Below are 15,047 nucleotides of genomic sequence, written 5' to 3'. Positions count from 1 at the left end.
GGTAAAAAATAGTGCTAGAGGAGACAAGAGAAAATGGGCTGAGGGAATGGCTCGAGCAGTAGCAACAAATAACCAAAGAGAATTATATAGAAACACCAGGCGTTTGGCAAACATTAACACAAACAATAACAAACCACTAAAAGACAAAAGAGGGCAAGTTCTCACAACAACAGAAGAACAGACCCATAGATGGCAAGAGTATTACCAAGAACTCACAGCAGAGCAAGAAAACGAACCGTTTTCGCAAGAAGACCATGGAGCAGGACCAATTGAAAACTGTTTAAAAATAAATGCAGAGAGCCCAACGAAGAAAGAATTATGTGAAGCAATCCGTCACCTGAGGAATAACAAAGCAGCAGGAATTGACGGTATCCCATCCGAATTGTGGAAAGCTGACATTGAGGGAACGGTGGAGTTACTGGCACCATTGCTGAGGAAGGACAACTCGGATATAACAAAGAAAGCTCTAAAATGGACAGTAGCAGGACGAAGAAAGCAAGGACGACCTGGAGAAGAACAATTGAAGCTGACTACAAAGGTATGAGAAACAGCTGGGGGAGAGGTAGCAGCTATGGCCAGAGACAGAGTCCAATGGAGAAGCTTCGTGGATGCCCTATGCTCCTTTACAGAGTAACAGGAAATAAGTAAGTAAGAACTACAAAGAATTAGGAGTAGGAGAACATGTCACCAATGAACAGATAAGAGAAATAATGAAGTCTGCAAGTAGATCAATGTGCCGACAGAGAGGAATGGTGAACGGTTAAAAAACCAGAACGGAAGACAGATAATGTTGTAAAGCGATAGTAGATATAGAAAATATTTGTCATAATTTATTTTTGTGAATCTAGAATAAGATTTGATGATTTTCAAGATTAACTAGCAAATATAATGAGAGACATGTTTCAGTTGTGCAACAGCAAATACTTTAAATAAACCAAAAATGTTCAATATTCCATTTTAATATTTATTTTAAATCTAAAAGAATACAGACAAAAGTTGAATCTAATCTATATATACAAAATATATGCCTAACCTACATACTGTATACATATACAGTATGGTGCAAATGAAAGGAATAAATTCGTTATTTCGTAAACCGGCGACATTAAGGAAAAATTCCGAAACAGGTCAATTTTTATTTTTAGATTATGATATTTTAGCATATATATATAATATGCGTGATGTCATATATCTGGGCGTGATGACGTAATCGATAATTTTTTTAAATGAGAATAAGGGTTGTGCGCCAGCTCATTTGAAAGGTTATTCAATTCTCTATTCAGTAATGTAAACATTAACAATTATTTATACAGGGAGTCCGAAAACAATTTTTGAAATTAAATTAATTGACAAAAAAAGAAGAATGTATGTAATTTATTTAATAGAAAATACTTTTTACTATTATCAGAAAACAGAAAAAAATGTTTGAAAAATAAACATTGCTTTTCGCTTAAATTTAATGTTCAAGCTAGCTCCCGCAAAGCACCTGCTTTTTGGAAGTTTTAACAATTAATTTAAGCGAAAAGCAATGTTATTTTTCGAAAAAACATTTTTTTCCTGTTTTCTGACAGTAGTAAATGTATTTTGAATTAAATAAATTACATACATTCTCCTTTTTTTGTTAATTAATTTAATATAAAAATTGTTTTTGGACACCCTGTATAAATACCGATGTTAACGTTTATATTACTGAATAGAGAATTGAATAACCTTTCAAATGAGCTAGCACACGACCCCTATTCTCATTTAAAAAAATCATCGATTACCTCACCACGCCCAGATGAATGAAGTCACTTGTGTGAAATATATGCCAAAATATCATAATTTAAAAATAAAAATCGATCTGTTTCTGGATTTTTCCGTAAAGTCGCCGGTTTACGAAATAATGAATTTATTCCTTTCATTTGCACCATACCATATATATAGTGATGAGCGCCCTAATAACTGGCAAAGTAGCTCAAAAGATGGAAAACATAATACATTGTGAAACAAAAAGAGATGAAACTAGTTGAGGTAAAAATTATCATTATAAACATATAAATTAACATTACATTACATAGTTTCGCACCTTTAGACGTACCAGAGGAGTATGATAACTGTCACTGTGACAGTAGAATTTTATAAAATACTCATGTCAGACGACTAAAGGTGGTAAATTAGGTAATGTAATGTTAATTTATACATTTATAACGATAATTTCCACCTCCACTAAATTCATCTCTTTTTGTTTCGCAATGTATTATGTTTTCCATCTTTTAAGCTATTTTGCCAGTTATTAGCACACTCATCACTGTATACCTAATCTATATATCTAAATATTATATACCTAATCTGAACATACAAAGATGAAACTTAATCTAAACTATATACATATATATTAATTTTTGTTTTCTTTCAAATTTAAATACCTCTCCATTAAATTATTTCGTTTGATTTGAACATCCTTTATTTCATCCAAAGTTTGTGCGATGCGTTCCAATAGAGCTAATCTTCTGTCATCGTGATCCATCATCACAGTTCTGTACTGCGCTAAGGACTTTCCTGTTAATGGTATACTTGTCTCTTCAGCAGGTGTATGGTTCTGCTCAGGCTGTGGTTCTGATTTGCTTGTACCAGGCTGTGGTTCTCTTCTGCTTGTACCGGGCTGTGAGTCTGCATTAACAGAGGTAGTTGGGAGTATATTTTCTTTATCTTCAGATAATTCACTTGTGACTGCCATTCTCATTGAGGATATAACCTCATCAGTATTTATAGTTTTGTCCTCTTCGAAAATGACATCCATAGCTTCAAAATACTCCCACGAAACTCTACCTTGCCCTGTTTTGCTTTTCTTCGCATTATCCTTGACAACTTTGAAATGGCTTTTCATGTTTCTGAATTTCTTGTCAAGGATATCTTCAGACACATGGTAACCATGATCAAGGAAAACATTTTTTATGCCTACCCATAAATTTTTCTTTTTCATCCTGGGGTCTCTAAAGAGACCCTTTTTGTCGTTGTAGGCAGAGAGCAACAGCTTGGTTGTCCGCGGTGTCCACGAAAATTGTTCACTTTGTTTCTCCCCTTCCTTTTCATTGTCTAATAAGGAGACCTCTATGGACATGGCATTTTCAGTTATATATTGTTGAAAATATTCTGCATCTAAAAGAAAGTAAAAGTATAAATTAATTCACTAATTAAAGTTATACACTTGATTGATAAATATAGGGGTAGAAATCTGTATATTTATCAATCAACCGTTATACTTTACTAAAATTTTATTTTTCAATAAGACTTTTGTGATTGATGGTATACAGCAAGCAACAGGAAAATAGCATATTGTACAACAAGAGAGAAAAGGGACATATTTCTCACGAGCGCAGAAGTTTGTTGGCACGAGGCGAGTGCCGCAAATCAAGCAAGAGAGAAATATGTCATTTTCTCTCATGTTGTACACTGTACTTTTTCTATGGATGCGTTTTTGTCAACAGTTCAAACTTCAAAATTAAATTATTTAGGTGCTTTTAGATATACGCTGATGACACAGTATTAATAGCAGAAACCCCGGAAGATCTCCAAACACTGATAAACAGAATAGTAGAGTGCAGCGAAAAGTTCGGTTTATCACTTAACATCAAAAAAACAAAAATAATGATGGTGTCGAAATCTCCACAAAATTTTTCTGACATAACCGTACATGATCAAAGAATTGAGCGTGTTAGAAAATATAATTACCTGGGAACTGTGATTAATGAAAACAACGACAACTCTGAAGAAATCAAGATCAGAATAGAAAAAGCTAGAGCTACTTTTACCAAAATGAAAACAGTTTTATGCGGAAGAGAGCTAAGTTTAAATCTTAAAATTCGCCTGATGAGATGTTACGTGCTGTCAGTTCTTTTCTATGGAATGGAAGCTTGGACACTGAAAAAGATCGATACAAGGAAAATAGAAGCATTCGAGATGTGGATGTACCGCAGGATACTGAGAATATCGTGGACAGAGAGAGTGACAAACATGGAAGTGTTGCGAAGGATGCAGAAAGAAAAAGAACTTGCGCTTACTATTAAAAAGCGCAAACTGCAATACTTGGGACATATAATGAGGGGACAAAAGTACCAGCTACTACAATTAATTATTCAGGGAAAAATAATAGGTAAAAGATCCATTGGCAGAAGAAAACATTCATGGTTGAAGAATTTAAGAGATTGGTACAAGTGCAGCAGCTGCCAATTATTTAGATCTACGGTATCAAAAATACGCATAGCCTTGATGATAGCCAAACTTCGGAACGAGGACGGCACCTGAAGAAGAAGAAGATATATTATATGCCTAAATTGAAATAAAATACATATATACACATAGGTATTTAATATTCTTAATATTTATTTAAAATTATAATTCACAATTGAACAGTCTTAAAAGATAGATAAGTTTTGACAAGCTTGAACACATTGTTTGAGAAAAATAATTGTGTTTGTATTGTGCATGTTACCATGGAAATGGCGATCATATGTATGTAAACCGGCGGTGAACCCGTGAGAAAAAATATTTCTCACTGCAATGGCTGACTTTTCTCACTGCCTGAGAGATTGTTCGTTTTGAATGTATGTAAGTAGTGAGAGAAGTTGCACATTGTATAGCATCCATAGAAAAAAATTATTTCTTTTTCTTGTGGATGTTATACTTTACTGTTTCAACAAACAATTATAATATTTATATACTTTACCTACCTCCTAATAGATTGTGAATCTCTTCACGTTCTTCTATCTTATAGAGTAAATTACCAAATTCATATTCTGCTGTATAGGTATGTCTCCATTATAGAATTTTTAAAAAATAACGGTGTTTTCAGAAGAGACCACGCGATCGAACAAAATACAAAATCGAACAAAATCTAGGATTAATAAAATGGCTACCGCTTAACCAATTGCTGACAGTTTTTGGATGTCTGTCAAGGTCTGTCATCAAATTATCGTAATCAGCTTGCCAGCGCTGTCACAGCGCACTGTGCTGGTGAACGCGACCAGTGGTGTCATGGCAAAATTAGCAGTGCGGGAACGCAGTGCCGGAACGCACTGCTAATTTTTGTTTACAAAACCTAAATTCTCTATTTTTTTTTTCTTTTCTTAACCAGTGCGGGAACGGCGTTCCCACACCATGACACCACTGTTTTGGATGCATTTGGATTTCGTTTCCTGTTTTTGTGAACTTTATAAACTTTACCACAATGCAAACTGATTATTTAAGGAAATTATTATTGGAAACTCCAGATGTTGCGAGAAAGGTAGGCGAAACAAATTTTATTTACTGTTCATTTTGCCCCGATATTTATCAATAATGATGAATTTTGCAAGCAATAACATTATTTCTTTTATTGTTTTAGATATTTATTGAAGCTGAAAATAATTGGGAATTTAGATCCATACGCAATTCAGTCAGAATTGGATTTTACAGTAAAGTGCAGACCATCAAGTTACTATTATAGATATTTATACATATCTGGTGGAATCTCGCAGTTGCTACTCTAAGCAGCAGATGAAAGCATACAAAAGCCTTCAGGCACATAAATATTTTACAGCTGGATTTGTTTTGAATGGAGTAAAAATTGTTAATGATTTCCTGATTTTCATATTATTGTTGGAAAGGTATGCCTTTATTTTATTTATTCACCATTAAGAAATATATGGATAACAGTATTAGTGTCTTTTGGATAAATTGGTTCTAAATATTAGATTTATTTACGTTTATATATCTGTATGAAACCAGACATATCGTCGTCCTAATCTGTAACCTGCGAACTATATAATTATCTGAAAATGATTTATTACTGCCATCTATTTGAATTACTGTCATGATTGTTTTAAAATTATATTATATGAATGTCTGATTTTAAATAAAATATAATCATTGTAAAGAACGCAAATACTCTAATAAAAATAAATTTTTGTAGTTGAAGAATTTCCAAAAAAATAAAATATTTTTTTAGGTGAAGCATTTCCAAAAATCTAATGCTAAATGACTAAATGCTTGGGTGGGGTGATAGCCAGTTCTGATGACATAGCAAATGCAGATTGTATGTGTATGGCCGGTAATAGTGAAGTCTGCAGCAATCCTATTTTTAGCTGAGTATGGCCAGGGCAAGAAAGACGAAGAAGAACCCAATGCATGTACATATGTTACAGCTACATGGTTTGGAGATAGCAACATATGCATTCTCTGATGAAAAACTAATGAGTTTTGAAACTGTTTGGTCAGAGTGCTTCTTGTGCTCACTAAACGAACTGAAATATAAGATGGCTTTGGCATTGTGTTGCAGCGATATGAAAATGGTTATTCATTTTTAATTATAATGTACTTCTTCATCATAAGTAATTATGTATTGGTCTTTTAAATGTGTATTTATTTTTGTAATTAGTATCAACTTGTAATGATAATATACATTTATCGTTTAAGGTATGACTATGTTTTGACTCTAAAATAAATGATTTAAAAATCGAATCCTGCCTCTTTCTGTTAGTAACTACCCATGGATATCACAAATAGTGATTACTGATAGGTTTGTTCGTAGAATGATCAGCAACTCTTGCCAACCATCAGACACATGTGCATTCGTAGTCTATGAATGCTAACTATTAACTGCTCATGTATCTGATGGTTGGCAGCAGTTGCTAATCGTTTGTGTCATACTACGAACAAACCTATTAGGCCTGGATCCCATGTACCAAAAAAATTGATTAATAGCAAGCTGAAAATTTGTTAATAGCTTAACGGTGTCCAGTTGGACAAACTTTGATGCATTGTGACACTGGAACAGGGATAGTTTTAATTGTGAAACAGTTCGGAAACTCAGATTTGGAACATCAGATTACAAAAACATCCCATATATTTTGTCGGACAGAACATCCAATTGATTTGTTATCCTTTCATTAAATTCTCATGCAAAAATCAGACTGCTATTACTAACCAACATGATTCCTGTAGTTTGACATGGTCTTCGTGTTCTACTCATTAAAATGCCCAGTTGGTGATTTTTTCACCAGTCTGGTTTTTGCATGAGAATTTAATGAATTGGTAGCAAATCAATTGGAAGTTTTATCTGACAAATTACATAAACATTTTCGTAGTTTGACGTTCCAAATTTTTAACCTGTTCCACAGTTAAAACTTCCAGTGTTCCCGTAGATCAAAGTTTGTCGGACTAGACACCGTTAAGCTATTAATAAATTTTCAGCTTGCTATTAATCAACTTTTTTTTGGTACGCGGGATTCAGGTCTATATGGAATAAATAAATAACAAAACAAATTCCCTGTCAAAACTGCATTTATTTTGAATAGAATGAAAAACAAAATAATATTGTTTTAACAAAATAGGGGATAAATGTTAAAATTTAGTATTAATAAAGTTTGTCACATTGGCCTAAAAATTAATGTCACTAGTTACGTTAGTGTCACATATAAATAATTGTAATACTATTAATAAAAACCATAATTCCTAGCATGAGTGCGTCCTGTTTTTTGATAATTTAGTTAGGCGAGGAAACATAAATGAGTTTCTAATAGGGCTTTTCATCGATTGTCATTTGTTTCGAGCTTCTGTTAGATGTTGTATAATCCGTGTATAATATTACTATACACGGATTATATGACAGAAGCTCAAAACAAATGACTGTGAATGAAAAGCCCTATAGAGGGAACACGAAAAATTAACATTAACCGATCAGCTCGACTTCCACAGTTCACTACTATACAAGTTACAGGCATGTTTTCAGCACTTAAAATCACCAAAAACGAAAAGTTTATAAAATAATCAATCTAATGAATGTCTTTAAATACTATATTAAGCTCAAATTAAATTAACATTATTCTGAACAGTTGGACTTCCACAGTTCACTACTATACAAGTCCCAGGCATGTTGTCAGCACTCAAAATCATCAAAAACGTAAAGTTTATAAAATAATTAATCTAATGAATGTCTTTAAATACTATATTAAGCTCAAAATCAGGACAAAAAACAAATTAAAATTAACATTATCCCGATCAGTTGGACTTCCACAGTTCACTACTATACAAGTTACAGGCATGTTGTCAGCACTTAAAATCACCAAAAACGTAAAGTTTATAAAACAATTAATCTAATGAATGTCTTTAAATACTATACTACCTCAAAATCACGACAAAAAACAAATAAGAAAAATCAATAATTACATTGAGTTTAGGTTAGGAACAGTTTTGTGTGCCAACCAAAGATCACGTGATTTAACTTTGACAGGTGGATGGATTCCCTAATTACCTATACCACCAGAAGGCCCACTCTCTTTGGCGGGAGAAGTACGCGCAACTCGTTCGCGTCTGAGGCTGAGGAATCGGCCATTTGTTGGGAGGAAGCAGTGCTGTTCAGTGGAATTTCACCTCGTGTGCATTAGAAATTTCAGTGGTAGCGTGTATTGTGTATTCACTGTCATTAATTTGTGTTGTGTCACGTTGTGTTGTTATTGTGGAGTTATCGTGTGCTATACATAAATAAATATTATATACATATATTATTAATAATCTAATATAATTATTATTAACAATATTTATATTTTTAATAATTATTATCAATTGTTTATCTAATTTTAGGCAAGATGGGCAAGTCACATCTAGTATGTGCAGCTATAAATTGCAATAGCAAAGCTTATAATTGCAATTTGTCTTTTTTCCGTTTTCCAAAAGACAAGGAAAGGTAAAAAATACTGAATATAATACAGATGGCAGTTTAAGTTGAATTATCAAATAATTAGTATTAGATTGAAGTTTACTATTTAAATATCAGGTAATAGATTTTTCATATTTTAATTGTATTTATGTACTTACAGAGCTCTAGTATGGCTGCTGGAAAGTGGTCGGGAAGACCTGCAATGTAAAATTGATAAGCTGGATAGTTATAGATTATGTGGGGCTCATTTTGAGGACAAGTGTTTTAAAAACGATTTGAAAAACCGTTTGTATCCACATGCAATACCAACAGTATTTCCTTGTTTAGAAGGTCCAAGCTCTGTGTCATCGAAAGAGAGCCAAAAGGAACATAATTATGCTAAGAGTTCATTAAGTAAGTACTAGTAAGTTTTTTTACACACACTATGATTAAAATTTGATGTCATATACAGTATGGTGCAAATGAAAGAAATACATTTGTTATTGATTTATTATTTGGTTCCTTTTTGTAAACTTTAAGATAAATGAATGTTGTTTTATAATCAAAATCACGTACAAGTTGTAGTCTATGTAACTAACAACTTCAGTGAGAAACTGGGTTTATTTATTACGTACTATTTGCTACAAATAAAGTCTATAATTATTATTATTATTTCATAAGCCGGTGACATTGAGGAAAAATCCTGAAACAGGTCCATTTTTATTTCTAAATTATGGGCACTATATTTCTGCACCATACTATATAATGACTACCATTTAGAATGCTATTTCTGATTAATCCCGAACTTACATCAAATTCAAGTCATAGCGTTTTGACTTCTTTGTTAGCCAAATTATGTCAACGATTAATGAATTTTATTATTTTCACCGTACATATTTCACATATGGTGTCTAAAGCAGTGGTTTTCAATTTTTTTGAGTCATGTACCACAAAATATGTATTCTCCTTTTCATTACCATTTTTCAGTGCGTCACAAATTATAGAAAAAAAGGTAAGTCCGTGATAATACACATTTATGACATTTATTCTAACATGACATTTTAGTTAAATCTGACAGTTGTCACATTTTATTTTCAATTTGGAATAAAAACAAATCAATTGTGTCTATTGCATTTATAAAATGGTATTTTCTTTGATTTGTATAGTCTTATAAATTGTACAGATTATATTGATAATATTATTATTTTATTTAATAAATAATTATTTTTTGATTATGGCGCCATCTATCGACAACTTTCATTATTTTTGGAACCACCTAACTGAAATACCTATCTAGTAGGTACTCTAATTAACTATAATAGTGGTGCTGATTATGGCTGTGTTTAAGTTTCTTGTACCACCGCGAATAATGATATGTACCGCCAGTGGTACATGTATGATAGATTGAGAACCGCTAGTCTAAATCATATTATGTGTTACATATTTCTATTCAAAGGTTATATTTTTTAGATCCTCAAACATTTGAAGATGTTAATGAACCTCCTAGCAAAATTAGAATTTTACAGGACATAATTATAGTGGCAGCTTCCACATCTGACTCTGAAATGCCAAGTTTACCAAGTACACCTCGTAAAGTACCTGTTCCAGTACTCTCTTCCGACAGTACCCAAACTGACTCCAATTTGTCATCTAATTCGCCTAGGAAACAACAACTCAGAAAAGTTGTGAAACAGCTAAGAAATGAAAATAACCGTTTAAAAAAGAGAAATGAAAAACTTGAGCAAGAATTAGAATTCCTGTCATTTGCAATATTCTACATGTTCCACTCATTAAAACGCCCATTTGGTGATAAATAGCAGTCTGATTTTTGCATGAGAGTTTAATCTCTGTTCGGGGAGTTTAAAGGCCCCGTCTCACCATCAAATAATTGACAGTTAATTTGATCAAACTTGACAGTTAGTGACACAAAGTGACAGTTAGTATGTATAGTTTGTGTCACTAGTCAAGTTTGACTGTCAAGTTTGATCAAATAACTGTCAATTATTTGATGGTGAGACGGGGCCTTGAGTCTGTTCTGTCGGACAAAATAAATGTGCCGTTTTCGTGGCCTGACCGTTCCAAATTTTTAACCTATTCCACAATTAAAACTTCCCCTGTTCCAGTGTTCCCATATATCAAAGTTTATCCGACTAGACACCCTTAAGCTATTAACAAATTTTCAGCTTGCTATTAATAAACTTTTTTGCATACGCGGGATCCAGACCTACTAATTATGTGAAAATTTAAAATGAAAATAAACAATTTATGAATGTCATTTGTTTTTTATTTATACTAATTTTCCACTCAATTAATAAATTCAATTATCAGTTGTTTATTAATGGGATAACAAAATGTTTTATTGTATTATTTATTATATTTTAATTCAGTACATTTCAATTATATGTTTATCCAGGAATAGAAAAATTAACCAAAATTGATTCAAATTAAATTTATTTACGGCAACCATAGACATAATAATATGCAATATTTCATGTCCTACTTTTACTTCAAGAATACACATGAAATTATTTCAAATTTACTAAATTAACGTCTGAATATTTAAATTACGGTTCTGTCGTAGCTTGTCACAAATTTCTCAATCCGAACCTGTGCTTTTCCTCCATACAAATGGCGGGCGCGTACTCGCAAACATCAAAGGCGGCATCTGAGAGTGGGCCTTCTGCTTGTTTTCTATTCTGTGCCTATACTGTGTTTATCCGCGTCTAAATAAACACAAAAATCAGTTTAATTAAATCACCAACATTGCAACATCTGACTTTGACATAATTGGTGACGTTTGACACTCGCGTCTAGAAATTATAAAATATTTTTGCTCCTTGGCTTTCTCAAGGTCATTCGATTGAAATGTCAAATAAAAATGCAAACAATAATATTATAAGGTTATGTTTTATTTTTATTGTGAATTTGAAATTATTATATTATGTATTAATAAATATTATTGGTGCTGATGAAATTACGAATTAATGTTACAAGAGACATAATATCATAAATTGCTTTCAGAGTAGGTACGTTAGTAAATGTTTTTAAAGTATTAATGCCTACAATATTTTCAATATGGATTAAAAAAAATTGAATTAGAATAGGTGAGAAAATCAAACAAATTAATAATGTATACAAATAAAGATTTTATTCTAATTAAAGAGCACATTATTTACTTGTAGCATTAATTGATTTGCTATCAAATTTGTTTCTTCAGCATCAGGTTTTGATAACAGCTTTTTTTTTGACTTTGTAGTTTTTTTCTTGGTGGAAAATAAACGTTTTTGAGCAACTACTTTTTTATTGTGTGGAATGTTTTGTGTTCCATGAGATAGTGCCACAATATTAAATTCATTTCCAGAATGTTCTGCTAATGTCCTTAATGGCACCAAGGGTGCTGTAATACTTTTAAATGCCTCAAGTTGTTCAAAAGTTGTTATATTTTGAATTATTTGGGTTTGTATTTCTATCAATTTCTGTTTTTCAACTTCCAGTTGTTTGGACGTTTTTTCTTGATTGATATTACAAGACTTACTCACAAATTCCACAAATTTAGCTTGCTCTGTAGCTTGTTTAATTTTTACCTCATCTGTATTTATTATATGTTCTTCATCTGCATTAGTATCTTGAATTTGATGGCCTTTCATAAATTGACACACAAGATGTATGTGTTTGCACATATTCCATCTTATACTGTTATCCAAGCATGTACAGGAATATGAATGTAGACAGGATTGGCACAAATCACAGACTAATCGGCAGTCACAACTGGGTTTGTTTTTCTGAACTAAATAGATATCATTGGTTGAACTTGATGGTATCTCCCAGCCCATTTCAGACATGACAATGGTGTCCATATCTAAATTAAGACTTGTTTTGTGCCTTTTCCGTAACTCTCGTAATTTGCTGGATATTTTACCTTTATTCAACGTAATAAGCCGTTCAAACAATTTGTCTTTAATTAATTTAATCAAGATATTGATAGTTTTATCCAGCCTTCGTACTTGTCTTCCATTTAAATACAAATATTTAATCGTTTGATGCATTCGTTCTATGCTCATATTTGTATTTATTCCTGCATGCAAGCGATAACAGTACGCCCAGGATTCCATATTGTGCAGATAACATTTTTGAAAATATTGACCAAATTCTTGGGTATTACCAGAAGATAGAAGAGAAATTTGAAAATGTTGTATCATATCCCTAAATGAAGTAACATCGGTCTCTTGTAATAAGGTACGTAGCTGTTTGTATACGATAACCTAAAAGACGAATGATATGATGAGTGGGCAAAAAAATTAAATATTTAAGTTACCTTTTGCTCTTGACCATCAATTTTATTTAGATTTTTCCGCCACGCTTTATCTACGTGCCAGGAACAGAATAGCCTAAAATTTAATATCCATAATATAGATTTAATAAAAAAATTGTTTAAGAAACGCTTTTCTTTAATAACGAATGAATAAAATTAAAAATATTATAAAAAATTAACAAAAAAAAAAATTTAAAAAATCTAACACATTCGTCAAAAAAAAGCGTGGCACGTCTTCATCGAATAAATGGTTTTCGCCCCACGCTTTTATTTAACGAATGCGTTAGATTTTTTCATTTTTATTTTTTGCTTTTTAGTTGATTTTTTTATATATTTAATTTTAGTCACTCATAACTAAAGAAAAGCGTTTCTTAAAAATTTTTTTTTCATATTTTTTTATTTTGTACTTTTTAGTCTTACACTTTTCAAACATTAAAATATATCGTCATGTTTATTAAAATATGTATAAAACATATGATGTATCTACTAACGTGAAAAGTAGTTGGAATGGGCAAAAAATTTGAAACTTTGTTGTTTATTTATGAAGCATAATGTAAACAATTAACGCAAGAAGTGAAATTATGTATGGTTCATATCATTAGCTACAATCCGTAAAAGTTTCAAGTTTTTACATCGTAAAAAACAAGAGAATTTAAGTATTTTCCATTAAAATCGTTTTTTTTTATCTAAACAATAAACAAAAAAATTTTTTATTGACTATTCGTGTATTGTTACCGCAAATGCATATGTCTGCAAATTTTCATTCATTTGCATTGGAGAAAAGGCAGTCAAATTAATGTCTAAAGATTTGACGAAAACTATTGAACTAAATAAAAGCGTTTAAAAATAAGAATATATTGCATAGTTTTCTACCTGAATTTAGCTGGAGTCATAATTTGGAGCCATGCATTATAGTAATATTGGGCCATGTCTGACATGAAAACCATGGGTTTGATTACTCTTCCTAAATTTTCTTTTATCTTCATGAAAAAAATAGTCATTATTTCCTCATCAGACCGATTTCCAATCATAAAACAACAAGGAAATCCCTCCCTCATATCATCCAATATTAACAATGTAGTAAGTTCAAAATCATGAGCATTAAGTCCATGTGTTCCGTCGATACAAATTACATCTTCTGAGTATTTGTCTAACACTTCCAGTTGACCAGGATGCATAACAATTAACAGAAAATCTTCATTTTTTAAACAAGGAAAATCATTACATAAAGCCCCTTGTGGCTTGTAATATAAAATTATTCCACTATTCTTGGCTTCTTCAATCCAGGATTCAATACTTATAACTTCATTTTTATGGCGAATTCCATCAGAATTTAAATTAAAAGTTTGTGATATATTATGAAGATCTTTTCTTGTTAAGATATGCATCCTTTCCAACTTATTATTAGTTACAGAATCTCTAATCTCATCTAATATGGAAACAAGAGGAATTTTCGAAGCAATTTTACTAGCTATTTCTATTTTTTCATTTTTAGTAATATTCAAATGACCCAAGTCATTGTCATGACCAATGTGAGTTTGTATAAAATTAATTTTAACATTGCCATTTTCTGGTAAAATACAAACTTTCAATCGAGAAGGACATATTCCATTAATTTTTCTGCTTCCTTTGGTTTTTAAATATCGCATATCCTTACCCTTTTTCACATAAAAACCTGAACGATGGCAAATATAACTCTGTTTCTTAATGCCCTCTGCAGTCATATATGGATGACTGTATGTGACATATGAAGAAAATTCTTTTTTTTCCATGTCAGTTTTCCATTTTTGAAATTCTAGTTCACTAGAAAAGTGAAGATCTTGTTGCTCTATTTTAATCGCATGATATTCTTCGAAATGAAGAATTAAATTGGATTTTATAGAATTTTCGTAGTTACACAAACTGCACTTGAAGTTTTGTTGCTTTTTTCCAATATCACTGTCTTTTGCATGAATTTTTTTATGTTTTATAAGATTTTGTAAATGTGAAAACTTTTTCTGGCATTCACTGCATTGATATGGGCAAATCTTAGATGAAGTCAGCTCGTTGATATTTTCTGAAATAAAATAAAATATGTTC

The 15,047-nt window shown here is 31.7% G+C and overlaps 3 protein-coding genes and 1 long non-coding RNA gene across 5 annotated transcripts; 2 read left to right on the top strand and 2 right to left on the bottom strand.

Moving 5' to 3' along the window:
* Positions 1 to 943: 943 nt before the first annotated feature.
* LOC126878725 (uncharacterized) lies at positions 944 to 4,987 on the bottom strand. Its single transcript, XM_050641600.1, has 2 exons — positions 4,713 to 4,987; positions 944 to 3,141 (listed from the first exon to the last, which is right to left on the bottom strand). Exon 2 carries the CDS (start codon positions 3,101 to 3,103, stop codon positions 2,378 to 2,380), a length of 726 nt encoding a protein of 241 aa, XP_050497557.1. The 5' UTR covers positions 3,104 to 3,141; positions 4,713 to 4,987; the 3' UTR covers positions 944 to 2,377.
* A 39-nt stretch (positions 4,988 to 5,026) lies between these two features.
* On the top strand, positions 5,027 to 6,480 carry LOC126878733 (uncharacterized). The gene is made up of 3 exons (XR_007695754.1): positions 5,027 to 5,266; positions 5,366 to 5,627; positions 5,969 to 6,480. It is a non-coding gene; the product is annotated as an uncharacterized LOC126878733 (long non-coding RNA).
* Positions 6,481 to 8,188: 1,708 nt separating this feature from the next.
* Positions 8,189 to 10,931, top strand: LOC126878726 (52 kDa repressor of the inhibitor of the protein kinase-like). Of its 2 annotated transcripts, XM_050641601.1 has the most exons (4): positions 8,189 to 8,416; positions 8,602 to 8,704; positions 8,838 to 9,070; positions 10,127 to 10,931. In XM_050641601.1, exons 2-4 carry the CDS (start codon positions 8,607 to 8,609, stop codon positions 10,471 to 10,473), a joined length of 678 nt encoding a protein of 225 aa, XP_050497558.1. In that variant the 5' UTR covers positions 8,189 to 8,416; positions 8,602 to 8,606; the 3' UTR covers positions 10,474 to 10,931. The 2 variants fall into 2 exon arrangements, with proteins under 2 accessions (XP_050497558.1, XP_050497559.1); XM_050641602.1 differs by having other exon boundaries at positions 8,189 to 8,704.
* Positions 10,932 to 11,066: 135 nt separating this feature from the next.
* On the bottom strand, positions 11,067 to 15,028 carry LOC126878723 (uncharacterized). The gene is made up of 3 exons (XM_050641597.1): positions 13,842 to 15,028; positions 12,972 to 13,044; positions 11,067 to 12,918 (listed from the first exon to the last, which is right to left on the bottom strand). The coding sequence occupies exons 1-3, from the start codon at positions 14,738 to 14,740 to the stop codon at positions 11,809 to 11,811; spliced, it is 2,082 nt and encodes a 693-aa protein (XP_050497554.1). The 5' UTR covers positions 14,741 to 15,028; the 3' UTR covers positions 11,067 to 11,808.
* Positions 15,029 to 15,047: the final 19 nt, after the last annotated feature.

Source organism: Diabrotica virgifera, chromosome 10, assembly GCF_917563875.1.
Source record: "Diabrotica virgifera virgifera chromosome 10, PGI_DIABVI_V3a".
In the NCBI taxonomy this organism is placed as follows: domain Eukaryota; kingdom Metazoa; phylum Arthropoda; class Insecta; order Coleoptera; family Chrysomelidae; genus Diabrotica; species Diabrotica virgifera.
The sequence above is the reverse complement of the archived record's forward strand: the minus strand, read 5'-3'. Positions and strand labels throughout refer to the sequence as shown.